Here is a 16604-nt window from a genome sequence, read left to right as displayed (position 1 = left end):
CACTTTTGTAGATGCCATAGCTGTTGCTGATTATAAATATGTACATGGTATCTGCTGTGTAGTGCATAATGAATCTTAAGAATCACACCTTTGCTAGTTGGGTAAAAATCAGTAGACACAAAACTATATTGACAGTGTCAATTTGACAGTCAAACAAATAATGTTATTACATAATATAATAATGAATGAACACCATGTATTCTTAATATACCCATGAATGTCAATAGTTTGGTCTCTAAGCTGCAGTTCCTGATGGAAGTGTGTGTCCGGATCAGGCACGTGAGCGTTCAGTGTTGTCAGTGTAACTGAGTTCGAGCCTGTGTTTCAAGTACAGAAGGTCTCTTTGCTGCCTAAAAGCTATCCAGGGAAAGATCTGTCCTTTCGTTCTGCTGTGCTTTCCTCTCATATAGCCTTATTGTTGCATGGGTTGTTATCTAGTGCGACTTTGACCTTTATTTTCATAAAATACTGGGTCAGCTGGGATTTTATAGTGCCTGCTTTCTGCCACCTTAAGTGAAAAAGACCTGGTAGCTGAAGGTGAACTGGCATTGAGGGTTATTTCATTACCAATGACTCGTTTGTAGTGTGAATGAGTTTTATCTATCTAGATGCAATGCTATTTATTTCCTGTTGCTTCTGTTTCTGATGTAAATATAATACTCCTAATAAAAAAACTCCACACCTGAAATAGCCTACCTCCAACCCAAGAACTTAGTGGAGTTATCAAAACATTTTGAGAATTTTTTTTTCTGAGCTTGGAATGTCACTGTTACTGTCTCACTACTGCAAAATAAAGAAATTTTTGGTTTCAGTATGGAAAAACATGAAAGTTAAATCATGACTTTCTGGTTTTGCATGAAAAAAGTGCTTTGGATAATTCTGACTACTTTGTAGCTAAAGGGAAAATAAGTATTTCTCATTGTCCGATCCATGCTGTCAGCTGCATGTTCTGCTGTTGCAAGTTTGTAATCAGAAGTTTTTTTTTAGAAATACTTCATGTTTCTGACTAGTTGTGTGCTATTCACGTAGAAGCAAATATTTCTAATAGTCTCTCTTTTTTATTATTATTTAAAAGAAAATCTCTACTTTGGACTGCTGCTGATATTGGATTAGGAATTCTGCTAAGTTGTTGAAAGTGAGTAATTTAAGAAAAGAAGCCATATCCGATGTCTGTTCAGGAAATTTAAAGATAATGATATCTGCAAAGACGTGATTGTACATAGACTTATTTGTTGCAGTCTCCCAAATGAACCAAGAAGAAGGTTCCATAACAGTTCTGAGGAGTTCTGTTTAGTCCAGCCACATGTGAGGAGCCACATAATTAAAGAATATAAGGAGATCTGAAATGTATTTGAAATCAAATTGTCATCTACGTGTTTTTTAGATTATCCTGATATGTCAGTCTCTTGATATACTTCAGCAGTACTCTTGAATGCTTGGCTTCTGAAATGTGGAGGTACCAGGGTCCTTGAACTGCTGGCAAAGGCCAAGAAAGGTGTTGAGGTTTTTCTTTTCCTCAGCAATACTCAGTGGGTGACAAGCAGAATGCTCTGAACATCACCCAGCCTTTGGGAGGAACAGTACAAGTGCTTGGGAAAGCATTATCCTTATTGACATCTGGGTAGGGCTTTCTCAAGAACTGTTTTAAAAACAAACCAAAACCCCAAAGTGTAACAAAACCAGACATGGACAGCTTTTAATATAAAAACTTCATCCATAAGGCTGTGAGCAAATGTCCTCAAAAATAATGTTGTGACTAATAAAATTACCTAGTTATGCAATAATTTCTGTTTGGAGGAATCCCATTGTTTCTCTAACTTTTTTTCCCCTGTAGAATACCTATTGTGGGTGTATGCATTTGTTCCTAGGTCTTGTGAGAACAGTTCAATGTAGCAAACCTATTTTGGCTTTGTGGTCAAAAAATAAATTCTGGCTTAATTGCCAGTTGTGAAGAAATGTGCAGAACATCTTGACACATGAAAATCTGGAAATGCATAAATAAATCAGAACAGAACTAACTTTCTTTCCAAAGTGGGATAAATTTTGCATACCTTAAACCACCCATAAATTAGGCTTTTATTTAAGTTAGGTTTTCTTTAGAGGTAATTTGCAGCATGCCAAGGTGCACAGGAGGCACTCCAGGGATCAGTTAATTGGGCCATCTCTTTCTGAGTGAAAAGTGAGCCTGTGTGACTACTTGGTTATAACTGCCTGCTGTTTAGATGGCTGAAATTAGGTTAAAGGAAATCCACAGCAACTACTTGGATATCAACTCTGATTTCTAATCTTAGATTCCAGTGTTACTTGTAGATGGAATATTAAAAGTATGAATGTGTTTTTTTAACTAAAATAGTCAGATTAAATGATGTTCCATGGGCATGAAAATGGCTCGGTTTGTGTCCTTAACTATCACAGGCTTTGTAGCCAGTGATACTTGTGAAATAGTGTCTGAATAACAGCAAAAAGTGGTGTTAGCTGCTAGACAGGCTGTTTCATTACAATATTTTTTACCGTGGTATACATAAAGGAGTCTGTACATGCACAGTACAATTAAAAGTGAGATATTAACTCTCAGGCTATTCCAGAAATTAAATTATATTGAGGGGAGGCGTGTTGAGCTGTCCTTTGAGCTGGGTTTTCTAGGAAATACATGTGTTGTTTGTCAGTTACAGAGGTAAGTAAACCAACAGGTTTCTTTGTCAAGCTGAGCATTTCGGTTCCCGCTCTGACTTGTGCTCTGATTCGCAGTAAAATTATTTGAAGAAATTTAGCCCGTCACTTAAGATGTAACTCTTGACATTTCAGGTAGGTAGGATTATGGCAGCCCTGCATGCCATCATCACAGGTCACAGCCGTATCTAGAGTTTTGTCCAGCTTTCCTGTCTGAGGCTGTTCCACCTGAGATACTGTGAGCATGGTGTGTGTGCCTCTGCCAATTGGCATTTAACTAGCTCAGATTGCCTGTAGAAGCAAAGTGGCAAAAGTTTGTTATCAAAGTTCAGCCCTCTTCAGAATTTTTTTTCTTTAATATTTTAAACCTTATTGTAGCTTAACTGGCATTACTGTTTCAGTTCCTGTGTTATCTCTGCTGGCCAGACTGAAGCTGGTCAAACTATCTGTGCCTTCAGCATGCCTTAACTTGCCAGGTGGATAAAGCTTCCATAAGCAGTAGGTGAGCATTTCTGACTTAGTCGTGTCCACGTGAAAAAATCTGCAGTTGTTTCAAGATGCACTAATTTCCACTTATTTACCTGAACATGATGAAGTAGGGGAGTGGTGGTTTTCTATAAGGGAGTTCAGAAGCTCACAGTAGAGGAGAATAAAACCTTGACAGGTCAAGCCATGCAACTGCTCTTGCCACCTTCTCACAGGGATGGTTATTTTAGTAGTCTGGCTGAGTACACCTTATCGCTGTGAACCTTCCTGCTCTTTACAATAATCTCACTATGCCTAATTGTTCAGCTTTCATTTATCCTCACTGATCTGTTCTTTAGTTAATTTCATATATGTTTTGTTTGTAATGCTCTCTAAATTCTGGTTTTCATCCCTCAGTTACTAAAGAAAATGCAATGGCTCGCACAAAAGACTTGCATTCAGCATGCTCAAGCAGTGAAACTATGTCTGTCTCGCCTAATCCTCTCCTAGAAGGAAAACAGTAACATGGATACTGTCCTCTGTGTTCTTAATCTTTTCATTTTTTTTAAGTAAAGACAACATTAACCTTTTGGAGAAGAACAAAATAAAACCAATCAGTAAAATATCTGCTACAGATTTAGCCACAGTGTTTTTTCTCGGCAATGAGATAAAAGGTAGCCAAAAGTTTGGACATCCGTTTATTGCTTTTATTCTGTCTTCTGAGCTTGTGTTTGTATGTCTGGGAGTACGCACACTTAGAGTTTGTAGGTTTTGTTCATGAACCATCTTTAATGTTTTAAGGAACTCAGGTTATCCATATGATGAGGAACTTGTTCTATAGATCTGAGTCCATATCTGAGTAGGGGAGCTCTAAAATGTTCAGGGAACTATGCTGGAGATGTTTAGATAAACTGTATAGTTGTAGTGGTGGCTGCAAATAGAATTATTTGGTTTGGAAGAGAACTGGTAGCATTCAGAAATAAAATGCCTTAATTATTGAAAGATAATGAAGACTCAGAAGCACCGAAACAAGTGAAGAGGAAACATTAGCCTACTTGGAATAAAGTTTGCCTGCCTCAAATTTGAGATTAATTAGGCACTAAGGCAAATCAATTGTTCTCTATTGCAGAGTATATAGCTCCCTCTTTACGAAATGTTCCTTGCAAAACAATCTTGCATGATGAAAACTAACACCACATAGCTACTGGCCAAGACCAAGACTTGATAACTAAGAATGTGGAAAACTGTATGCATGTCAGAGGATGGTGCTTGCCCAGGAGACTTCGTGCTTCAGAATGTAAACTGCCCTCGTGTGAAGCTGGGGCAAGAATTCCCCAGAGTAGCTTTCCGAGGTCACATCCACTCTCTTCCAAAACTGATGGAGATAACAAGCTCTTCCCGTGCAAGTAAGTCTGTTGGAAGCTGCTGGTATTGCTTATTAGCAGACAGAATATATCAGACAAAGCTTTTATTGCAGTGCAGTTTATATATTGTGCTGCAATCTGTTCCTTTCTGTTTTGTCAAAGTACATTTGTGATTCTTCTGGAGGAAATGGTCATCTGCTATAGGTTTTACTTGTGAAATGGAAACAGAATATGGAAAGAGAGAAAGTAAGATGAACACTTTAATTTAGAACATGTCTGAAAAGTAGAAATTGCATTGAACATGCAAGTGTGGTGAAGGTGATTTTTGGCTGTCATTTAATTAGCTGTATTTAACTTAGCAGTGTAGCACCCTTCTTGAATCAGCACACATCTCTGCAGCACCCAGTTCTGCTTAGTGGTGAAGTGAAACTAGGGTGTCATTGTAAATAACTTGCATATAAATTTATGCTCCTTCACTTCCTGTTGAAAGTGTACAGTGTTTGAGAGGGGCTTTAATGTGGCACTTCATTAGATTAGTAGGAAAGGCCCCTTTTATTTTTGCATTGTCTGCAGTAATTCATAATCTGTATGTTATTACAGGATAATGGAGCTAGCGCTGTGAATGTGGTAAAAAGCCAGTTGTATTTCTCTATCGTCTAGAGGAAGATGTGCCCTAGCAACTGCAAAACCAATACTCTATTTCCAGTCACTAGTTCTACTAATGTTTCTATTGCAGTTTGCTTTGTTTGGGCTTCCTGTGTGCAGGAAGGTGTATAAAGCGAGCACACCAAGGGGTCAAATTTGGAAGGAAAATCTGATGGTGATGCTTGAACATACAAATTGAGAATGAGAGAGAAGATGGAAGCTCTTTGAGAGAGTTTCTGAAGAGACCAGTTGTGAAAAATTCACTGCTGATAAAATGAAGTTGCATCTGAAAAATAATATCAATGAAGTTGAAGATTCATCTGAAGTCACTGGTCTTTGTCAGACTCGGGGAGATGGCATGAAGTGATCTTTCTTAAATAAGGATAGGTTATATCGATGATGGTAATGAGAGACTTGGCATTTTGAAAGAGCAAAACAGTTGTCATACTATATCTGAGATTGAAAGTATGAGTTGTCTTGGCAACAGTGTGATTTTATATATCAAAAGGGTGAGAATTTCTGTAAGCATTACAAGTAAGGGAATGCCCATTTATATTGACTTGAGACAATAGTAAGATAAAGTTCCTGATGGAAGAACAAGGAAAACTAGGACAGCAAAGAATTGACTTAAAAATCACTGTGATTAAAAAAAAAAAATCAGTCTGATATTTCAAACATTCAGTCACCAAAGCGAGTATACAGGATCCTATATAGTATATAGGATTTCCTACATATTATGTGAGCAATGAGGAAACAAATCAGTTGCTCATGACCCTACTGTGTTTGGTAAAGTGTAATGGTGAGAAGATACTGTAGAGACCAGTCTTGAAGAATCAAGTAGGCTATTTCTGTTGCTGTTGTCATCATTTGCACCATCATTAGTGTCCAATTTAATGAGTAAAATGTATATGGCAGATAACTCCATTTCCTCAGCAAAAATCACAAATGTACTTTAACCACAACAAGAAGGCGGGACTGCAGCACAGCTTAGAGCACCGCAGCAAAATTGATCTGCTATAGTCCTGCTGCCAGTGTAGACTTAACAAATACAGCAAGCAGGGAGTTTTTGCAGATTTTTACCTTGCTGAAGTTGATAAACATTTGATTTTGATGCTGTATGGTTAAGCTTACTGATGTTTTTCTAGTAAAAAATTTTACAATGTACAGCAAAGTGAGCATTTCTCACATGTAGGTGGGATCAGCAAATAAGCTGAGCCCACTTGTTCAAGGCAGCTGCTAATTAACATTTTGAGGTTAGTTTTGTCAGGGCTGTGAGAAAGGCAATAGGCATGTAAGCACAACAGACTGCTCTCTACCTATATTTTTGATCAGCTGTTTACTTCCAGAAGCTTGAAAATCCCTCTGTTTTTTGTGAATATCGTTTTTCCAAAAATTTTGTTCAAAGCACGGTCAGCAATTTCCAGCAAATTGTGCTGCTTTCCATGCATCCCTTCCTCTCAGTAAGAATAGTACTGAATGTTCTCATAATTTTTTGGCTTATAACAATTACTTTTGTAACAGTGCGGTGTGTGCTGATCCCTGTGTGTAGGGGAGGACTCTTCTGTTTGCCTGTTAAGTTCATATTGCAAGTTGATTCAGATTTCAGAGGGCACAGATATTTTCACTTCAATTATATTAAAATAATTTATTGTAGTATTGCTGAATTAATTACCTTAATAATTGAAAATACGTGCAAAAAAATCCAGCTGTTTAATGTCTTGCTTTTGGTGTGTTCAGTGTACAATACTTCTTTAACTTGCAGTATTTTCATTTGGGATAATAATTTTTCTTTCATTTTTAATTTCTTTAGTGGTTACTTCTTTTGTAAATAGAAAAAAAAGTGTTCCTTGGATTGATCCTTTCTTAAGGAGATGCTCTTGGAAATCTTTCATTTGTATTGGCTGAAAGAGTAGGGAGTGAAGAGGTACAGGCAGAAGAAAAGAATTTTTGTTTGTTAAGCAGAGTGCAGTGGGAGACGTAGGTCTGAGAATTTCTGAAGATGGAAATCAATTTAATCTCTTTTTTTTTTTCTCTCCAAAGGTTATTTTAAACTATAGTGCCCTTGTTTGTTTGGGTTTTTTTTAAGTTACTACTTGTTACAGAAAGCTCTACTGATCTTCCATGTTATCATTTTTTTAACATTGTTCATTGTGTATGTGAATGCTCTGCTTTTGCTGTACTTGATGTTAGGTTTTAACTTTAAGAGGAGTCTGAAGAATGCACAGTCTAAATGTTCAAAACACAGTAAGGGTAAAGGCATGATGAGTGTGTTAAAGTCTGGGATTAGTGGACATAATAAAAAACAAATAATAATAAAAAACAAGGGAGGGAGTGCTTTGGTATCTGTCTACTTGTATTGTACTAACAGAATCTAGACTTTGAAGTCTTACTAAATCTACCTAATCAGTTTGGACATAACGGCTCAAAAGTTGCTCTTAGCGTTAATAATGATTTCTAAGTGCATGAGAACTGTCTTATCACTTGTCACTATTCTATGTAAGAAATAGTTATAGAAGTGAGCATTAGAGAATAAAGGCACATAAAGCCTTGTAGCTGTGACCCTACTTGTAAATTTTGCTTTGAGGTGACTGTTTATTCTATTTTAATGAGATACAGGAGTAGAAATAGAAATAATTCTACCTTTAGAGTAACACCTCTGATAGTGCTAACGTTGCATAACTTTAGATACTAAAATAAACAAATTCAATTGACTAAACAAGTTTATTCCCTATGGATTTGTCAAGGTTACAAAGTCTGTCTTTCTCTGCTTATTCAAAACCTGTTTCTTTTTTTCTTTGCAGGTCATGGCAACCATAAAGAAAACAGTCCTTTCCTGAACAGTACAGAAGCGGGCAAGGGAGGTGATTACTATGACAGAAATCTGGCCTTGTTTGAGGTAATTTCTAACTGGTTTTTATACTCCTAATGTGATTTGTGATCTTCCAAAATGGGAGGGATTAAGCACATCTTTCTCTCTTACATGCTTTTTTTTGTGGATGTGTGTCTCTTGTCTGAGGTATCAGCAGGCAGAGATACCCTGTGTGATGAAAAAGCTCAGATATTCTGATCAGTTTGGACTGTGGGGCAGAGAGAAGTGACTGTTTCCATGTGGAAAGAAGGAGGACCAGGCGCTCACACCAGAGGCCAGTTGGAGCCACACCAAGCCCAGCAAAACCTCCACACCCCCACCTCACTGGCACTGCATTAAATGCCAATGTGTTACGGCACACTAAGACCTAGTTTCTCAGAAATGTTTTCAGAAGCTCAGGTGCTGGGAACTGGTGCAGAAGGACTTTGTGTGGCTTTCCAGCTGGGCTTTTGAGTTACAGCTTCACAGCAACGTTGGTTATACGTGCCCCGTGTTTCCCATTCTGGGGGCTTGGTGTGGGGCAGCCTGAGCTGGTTCTGCACCCTGATGGGTTGGTACCTGCACAGTCTAGCAGTGTGGGAAAGAGCTTGGGTAAGTAGAACCAACCTGCTGCTGCACAGGAGTGCACCATGGAAAGGCTGCCACCATGTTTGCAGACAGTGTGCTTGAGGTAAAAGACTATGAGGCACATTCCCAGCTGTAGTATCTCCTCATTCCAAGACACAGTAAATCTGTGATCAGGATAAACTCGCTTGTAGGTTGTGGAGAGTTGGGTACTTGAGGCAGGCTGCTGCTACTCACATGCCTGCTTTTGCCATAAGCGATAGCACAGGGCCACAACAAGTTTGCAGGCTCTTCTGTGGGACTAAATAGTGGGAGGAGCATCCTAAAGGCCATGCTGCTCAGCTGACTGAACAGGAGACACATACTGTCTTAACCTCTTTCTGTGAGGAATTGTAACCAGGTTTTTAAAGATGTGAACTACTGCAGGTCAGATCAGAGGAAGAAGTAAGAAAAGGGGTGCTTGGCTCATGGCATCCCCTTAGGGATGATCCCATTTGGCGTCAGTTTCTGCATCAAGTGCAAAGCACATAACAATAACAAACCTGCTAGAAACTGTCCATGGTGATACATAAACATATGATAAAACTGCAGACAGCAAAGTTTGTCTCAATCAGTTTTTCCTGTGTGGAAAGTTGTTTCTCTTTACCATGTGTTACTTACTGTGCAGACATGTAAGAGATTTTAATTTCAAAGAGAAAGGGGAGGGAATGATTTTGTTCCAGTTCTTTTTTCCCCTTGATTTGATCCCTCTGCTTTGTTTGACAACTTGACCTTTTTAAAAGTATGTCTGTTGATGTCAGTTGACATTAGAGATACATGCAAGGTACACATTCATTTTCTTACAGTGCCAAGGCTCAGACTTCTTTATTGGTGTAATTTTGCTTTTTAGCACCTAAGGAGAAGGATGCAGTGCAGACCTTTTGGTATAGCCTTTTGCTGTCAGAGTTGCCATCCTTTCAGAAAATTAAATCCTCTAATCAGTGGTTCAGGCACAGTGAAATAGTCTGTCATTCCCCGGATGATTTTCCTGGTGTGTTCCCTGGTAGCCTCAGGCATTCCAAGGAAGGTGGGACCCCAGTCTCTCTTCATAAATGCTGTGAACTGCAGAAGTCGAGTAGTTGTCTTTTTCCACAGGAAGAACTTGATATACGACCAAAAGTGTCATCTCTCCTTGGCAAGTTGGTCAATTACACAAATCTTACCCAAGGTGTTAAGGAACATGAGGAAGCAGAAAGTACTGATGGATCAAAGAAGAAAGTATCAAAAGTAAGTAAAGATTCTCTCCATGGCCAGCTGATAAATGGGATGATTCCTTATGTGATTTCTAGGGAGCTGTGCTGCTTTCTGCTTTTTCTTAACCTCTGTTGGGAGCCATGACAGTGTTGCAAAGAAATGACATAGAACTCCGTAGGGAACCAGAGGTTACCAAAGAATTAGGGCAGATGTAGTGGTTAAGCACTGCACACTACAGTGCAATTCCCTTCGGTTGGTGTGGATTTAGATAAGAAGGGGATATGAATAAACAACAAAACAACACCCCTCCGCCCCCCAGCTTTTTCCTAGTGCTGTTTTAGCTGACCAGTGCTATCTAACACATCTCTAAAGCCTGGTAGGTATGACACAGGATTTGAAGGAGGCAACACGCTCCTTAGAGTGGTGGGTGGAGGTCAGATTGAACACCCTGGGGCAGCTCAGGAGTCATTCTGCTGTTAGGCACTTAGGCAACTGAATTCTGCCCCAAAGGATCTGCATTTAGATGGTTTGCCCATTTGGGCCAGCCTTGTAATAACTAAATAGCAGTTGAGGCTTGATTGTTGGTAGTTAGATTTCTATCAGGAAGGGAGTATTTAACTGCTCCTCTTCTCCTCTGGCAGTCCTTCTGCAGGTGTTTTGGTTAATGCCACACCTGTGAGTGGTGTGGTTGCATTTTATGGCTCTTGCAGGCCTGTCAGTTTGCTTGTAAATTCTGTCAAAAGAAAGATTTTCAGGAAGCTAAATAGCACTTGAATTCTGCAGATCTAATAGCGCTGCCCTGTCAAAGTCTGAGCCATTTCAGAAAGAGATGGCAGTGATAGTGTTGAAAATCAGCAGTGTTCTCACAGAACGTGCATGTTACCCCATGCTGAACACCCTTACTCACACTCCAGCTCCTTACTCTGCACGGTTTTACACTGGGGTTAACAAAGTTGTTTAGTCAGCATGAAGCTTAAAATTCAATTTTATCCGACACCACATGCACTAAAGTGCTGCAATATTGTGGTCAATATCATCACAGGACAGAACGAAGGTCATCTGGGTGCAAGAACTGCATTCTGGTACTATAAGTTGACATTAAAAAAGTGTGGTGTTTACATTTTTACATCTAGATATGATTTCTATAAGTGCTTGTGTATTTTCAAGCTGTTTCCTGCCGTAAAAAAAAGACCGTTGTCCTTGTTAAAGCTTTGCTTCTAGGGCAGAATAGAGTTTAGGCTTAATAACTGGATTGTCCTGAATTATGCTTTCCCATGTCCCAAAAATGTGTTTTTGCAGACTTCTCAGATGTTTTCTGTAAATGGGTTTGGTAACCACTCCAAAAGTGACAGTATCATCCTGCATTAATATCTCAGTATTTTCTGTGTAAACACTGCAGTGTCCTTAAGGGAGTCTTAGCCTCCATGTCTGTCTCTGGGATAAATTACATCAGCTGCAATATCATAACGACAGTTTATATTGCCATGAGCAATATAAAATTTTAAACATCTTGCAGACTATAAGACGACTGAATATTAACTTGGCCAATAATTACAACCATTAAACCCAGAAAATTCAAAAGCAGTAACTACAAGGCTATGGATTGAAGGTATTCAGAAACTGTGCAGATGGGATTTTTCTACACATTTGTTTTTAATCATCTTCAAAGTATAAATCACCGTGCTGCTGTTACTTTATCCTTCCCATTTGAGCATGAGTATGGAAGTGTGGCAGTCCACCTAGCCCCTCAGCAGGTCTGTGTAAGGGCCAGCATTATGAATCCATCTATTGCTAAATCCTGTACTGGATGTGCTCAGCAAACATGTACCCAGCCAGTGTGACAAAAAGTAACCTGCCTGTCACTCACTGGAATTGGCATCTCATAGACAAGAACTGGAGCAAGGCTGATGAGCAGGTTCTAGATCTGATATTCAGAAATGAACTGAGGAAAGCAATCCTTTCACTAAATGTTTGTAATTCTCTGAGCAGGCAAGACAGGTCTCTCTCAGTGAATACCTTTCAGTGACCTAGCACGCCCCCGCCCACCAAATCAGATCCTTTTAAATTCATTTCATTTCAGTGCAAAACATCTTGATATGAACATATTATCCTGTTTCAGCATCCCCACTAAATATTTTTGGTAGTAGCATTCTGTGTTAGGTACACATCAGGTACAATTGACACAACTCCATGTAATAAGGTAGAATGGGGTTGCTTTTTCTTTTCTAAATACAGTCTTATAATAAAGCACTTAATAGTCACAGTGCTACAGAAATATCCCCTTCTCATGATGGAAAAAATTAGATAAACTATTTTAGTCCATGTATATTTAATAAGACAGTTCATTTCCGTGCTGTCTGTCTTCATGCTACAGAGCAACTGTAAGAGCTGTCATTGCTGATCAATGTCCCTGAGCCCTGCAGCCAAGTGCTTTAATAACCCATCATACCGGCACAAACGAAATAGTGTCCTTCAGACTCAGATCAATATTTATATAAATTATGTGTCTGCAGCTGATGAGAGTGAACAGAAACATGATCTGCATCACTGAAATAGCGACTGTTTTCGAGATTTTTCTATCCCTTCTTGGTTGTTCTAAAACAGTGTTCTTCAAAATGTCTCTGTGTTTTATTTCCTTTATTCAGCATGAGGTGTTATATTTTTTCATTTGGTTGCTGTTGAGGCTGAACATAATAATACCCTTCTTGTTTCAGATTGTATTTCGTTTAGACTTCAGCGCTGGTTTAGTATCACTTAGTGATGGTCAGATGCTATAAAAAAGGGTCAAATCACTGCAGATTACCGATGTTAAATATTTCTGTGCACGAGCTGGTTCAAGTAGCATTTGTGGATCATTCTTTCTTACAAGTATTTTTTTGCCACAGGGTAAGAAAATCTAGACTCAACTTTTATACCCAAGATACGCTTAGTAATACTGTGGCTTGGGTTTTGGCTGTGGACTGACACTTAGGCATTTCCTAGGCTGCTCTGCTCTGCAGTGGTCTCACAACTATACAACTAATGTACAATTTCTCTTCCTCTGTGGCTGAAGTGGGCTTGTAACTTGATAGGTGTAAGAGGTCACTTAAAAGGGAGAGGGAGAAGATAATGGAACAGTGGAACAGAGCTGCAGGGACACAGGGCAGAAGAGAGGAAAAGAGCTGAGCTAAAGTGAATTCTTATGCAAAGGAAGCAGGTGTTGGGAAGTGTGTAAAGGGTAGGCTGAAAAGTCACCTGCTTCACAGTTTGGAAGACTGTCATGTAGAATACACAGAATTGCTTCTTCTGTGTAGGAGCAACAGGTTTCTTTCCTTTTCTCAGATGCCAGTTTTGACAAACTGTTTAACTCCTTTACCTCTGACATACCCACACATCTGATAAATTCACGTGATGCTGGCTGCTGCGTTCAGAGATGTTGTGAGAGGAGGGACTGGCGGATGAATGGTCAGATAGATGATAAAATTATGTGGAATGTGTTCTTGAGAGGCAAAGCGTGCATTAATGTAAGAATGGGAAGCCCCTGTGCTGGGCAAAATCTGCCAGTGCCTGGCAATATTTAGTCATTTCTCAGTTACTGTTTATGCAGTTGAATACAGTGTGAATCAGATGAAGGTGTTGGAATCAGAAGTATCTAAACCTCCCCTTCCTTGAGGAAACAGGTACACTATAAATAATACCCTGTGAAGATTCTCTTCCACAACAGCACTGGAGCAACTCAACAGTAAAAAATCCTTACCTCGCCCTGATCAGGACACTTACATACAAGTGTCCTTTCTGTTTCTATCAGAAGACAACAATTCCTTTTGTCCTTATACATAATCCTGATAAAGCTGATCAGATTAGTTCTTTAAGATGGTAATTTTTATACAATGGCAGGTTATGGTTTAGGGAAATTTTTTTTGTGTACTATGGCACTGGAACAGCTGAAGAACAGGTCTGCCCCCACATTGGTAAGTCTCATAGGGTTACTTCATTGCAAACCCTCAACATGTGATTCTGTTGCCTGCTTTACTTCAGGAGGTTCACACGAGTTGTAGTGTGTATGAGGTTGATCTGTTTTAGCTTTAGTCACACAAGGAATTCAAAGCTGACTTAAAAAAATTCAGTCAGCAATTCCTGGCATTTCTAACAAAGAATAATACAGATCATGCTCTTGGGCACAGTTTTCTTTCATCTCTGTCAGGGCAGATTCCTAATGCAGACGAGAAAATTCTGAATTGTAACATGTAATTGCAAGTCGAAGCACTAAATTCCTAGGCTTCTTATTTTGACCTGATGATCTTATAAACATTTAATTCTTCTAGGATTTTGCTTTGTGTACTGAATACCCTATTGACTTACCCTAGGTAAAGGTTTTGACAGCCATTTTATCACTTTAAGAGTAATGTACTTGTCTTTAGTCATTAATCCAAAGCAGTAGTAATTATTTATTTAAAAAGGTACACGTGACCTGTTTATTTTTGCATTTAGCTAATGTTGTGTGGAGTCAAATTTGAATAAATGCTGTCACCTCCCTGTAATATCCTTATCATTTAAATGATTGTTCAAGAGTTTCTTTAAATGTTGTCTATCTATAATATATTTTGTAATTCAGGTTTATAGAAGGGAGTATAAAAAGGGATGAGCCTTTTAGAAGTTAGACTCCATTCCCCCTGTGATATAGAATTCAATATAATTTTAAATGCAAATGAAAACCTCAGAAGGCAGAAGTAATGAAATGTCTTGGCAGGAAGCCACAGATATTTGGGACTCTGAAATGCTGCTGGTGTCAGTGTGCCAATGCGGCAAACACTTTTTTATTCCTTGAAATGAAGCCCTTATCAGTGGCACTGTGATGTCATTATTTTGGATCTTTGACAATAACTATTTGGGCAAAGGAGAATTCTGCAGGATGCTATGTTGAATGCCATCCATTCACTTCCTGTGAAGTCACACAACTAACCTGTATTTTCTCAGTTGCTGTCAAAAGTAATTCAGAGTCTAATGCTGACATTAAACATAAGAAAAGGCAGAACTATTAGTTTTACATGGAATACATAAAATGGAAGAAAATACGTTATGCATGTCTCCAGACTGCTTCCAAATCTTTTCTAGTCATAGCATCGAAAAAGTGTGTTTTCCATGGCACGAATTTATAAACTTGGGGAGTAGGGTAGGATCAGTCTTACTCTGGGTCTGCAGCATTTGACAGGTTTCATACTTGAATATCTGTAGATCTACAATAAAACAAATAAATATATTTTTTGTTGTTAGTAATTGGTGTTAAATGCTAAAGGGTAATTACTTAAAATGTGAAGATGTGATAGGATCAGGATTTTGCTCAGAAATTCATGATTTTGGAATTTGCTTTGTGTTTTGTGGAAGTCCAGCACAACAGTGTTTGAGTGTGTCTACCTTATGTTTCCCAGGTTTCTACCATTTAAAAACCTGAACTTCTAGGCTTTCTTGGTTATCTGTGCTTTGAATAATTTCAGTTAATGAATATAAACTTCTTTTTTTTCAGTCACCCAGCATGGGCACCCTGATGGGGGTGTATTTACCATGCATGCAGAATATCTTTGGGGTTATTCTCTTCCTTCGGCTGACTTGGATGGTGGGAATGGCTGGAGTCCTTCAGTCTTTCCTGATTGTATTGCTTTGCTGCTGTTGTGTAAGTATTTAGGTAGAATAATGCATGTGACGTAACCTCTGTGTAACTATTGACAAACTTGGAGGGGCAGCATTGTATATGCTTGTGGAAAGAGAAGCCAGATTTTTGCCAGACACACTGACCCGATGTTCATAGCCGTGGGATTTTTTTTTTTTTTTTGCTAGTACTTCTAAAACGACAAACTTTTATCTAGTGTAGATACAGTCTTAAAAATTGTGTTTCTTCAGCACACAACTGTTTTCCATGCCCGTCCCAGGTGGTGGCTGCCTGCTCTGCTGGACTAGCCCTTGTTGGAATTGCAGTTCTGCAGATGGAGGGACACCTGTGTTCTCTTGCTTTGTCTGGAGACACCCACTGTTTGACCTGATAAAGCAGTGGCCATCCCTCAAACAGAACTCTCAACAGCTCGATGATTAAATTCCTCCTGCCCTTGTTTTTTTTTCTTTTAGATAATGACAGGCAGAATAAATAGAAATAATGTATCCTCTATGCAGTGGCAGCTTTATTTTATCAAGAAAGAAGTTATGTTTTAAAAAATGTTGTTGACATAATTGCTTCCTTTTCCCTGTTTTCCCTAGACTATGTTGACAACCATATCAATGAGTGCTATTGCCACAAATGGTGTTGTTCCGGGTAAGTGTAGTTAGCGAATCTCATTTGTGCTAAAAAAAGAAAAAAACCCCAAACCCTAAATTGCTATAAGCTGTTCACATGGTTTTATTCCAGAGAAGTTTGCTTAATCCAGGATACAAAGCCCGAATTCCTATCTAGTATTTCTTCTTAGTATCAATAAGGCTAAAGACTAGCTTATTTGATTTTTCCCTCTGTGCTAACAAAACACATACTTAATTGAATCTCAAAATAGCAGATACACAGTATAAAAATCTGTTGTATTCTTGTTGTGAATATTTAAAAACTTAATAAACTACAATTTTATTCTCACTTTTCTTGTTTCATAGCTGGTGGCTCCTATTTCATGATATCTAGATCATTGGGGCCAGAGTTTGGTGGAGCTGTAGGGCTGTGCTTCTATTTGGGAACAACATTTGCAGGAGCAATGTATATCCTTGGTGCCATTGAGATTTTATTGGTGAGTAGTACCGGAGTAGTCCTACTTTAAAGACAAATAACATATAGAAAGTAC

The 16604-nt window shown here is 38.7% G+C and overlaps 1 protein-coding gene across 5 annotated transcripts in view; it reads left to right on the top strand.

The window, feature by feature from the left end:
- SLC12A4 (solute carrier family 12 member 4) overlaps positions 1 to 16604 on the top strand; it is a 46925-nt gene that overhangs the window by 12320 nt on the left and 18001 nt on the right. For 4 of the 5 annotated variants that reach the window (XM_064670552.1, XM_064670554.1, XM_064670556.1 and 1 more), the window contains exons 2-6: positions 7946 to 8040; positions 9712 to 9843; positions 15314 to 15460; positions 16039 to 16093; positions 16420 to 16550. In XM_064670552.1, the coding sequence (XP_064526622.1) occupies positions 7946 to 8040; positions 9712 to 9843; positions 15314 to 15460; positions 16039 to 16093; positions 16420 to 16550 (560 nt within the window). Of the gene's footprint in view, positions 1 to 4264; positions 4542 to 7945; positions 8041 to 9711; positions 9844 to 15313; positions 15461 to 16038; positions 16094 to 16419; positions 16551 to 16604 lie in introns of all 5 variants that reach the window. The other variant, XM_064670553.1, reaches the window with a different exon arrangement.

The sequence above is a fragment of the Pseudopipra pipra genome, chromosome 14 (assembly GCF_036250125.1).
Source record: "Pseudopipra pipra isolate bDixPip1 chromosome 14, bDixPip1.hap1, whole genome shotgun sequence".
In the NCBI taxonomy this organism is placed as follows: domain Eukaryota; kingdom Metazoa; phylum Chordata; class Aves; order Passeriformes; family Pipridae; genus Pseudopipra; species Pseudopipra pipra.
The sequence above is the reverse complement of the archived record's forward strand: the minus strand, read 5'-3'. Positions and strand labels throughout refer to the sequence as shown.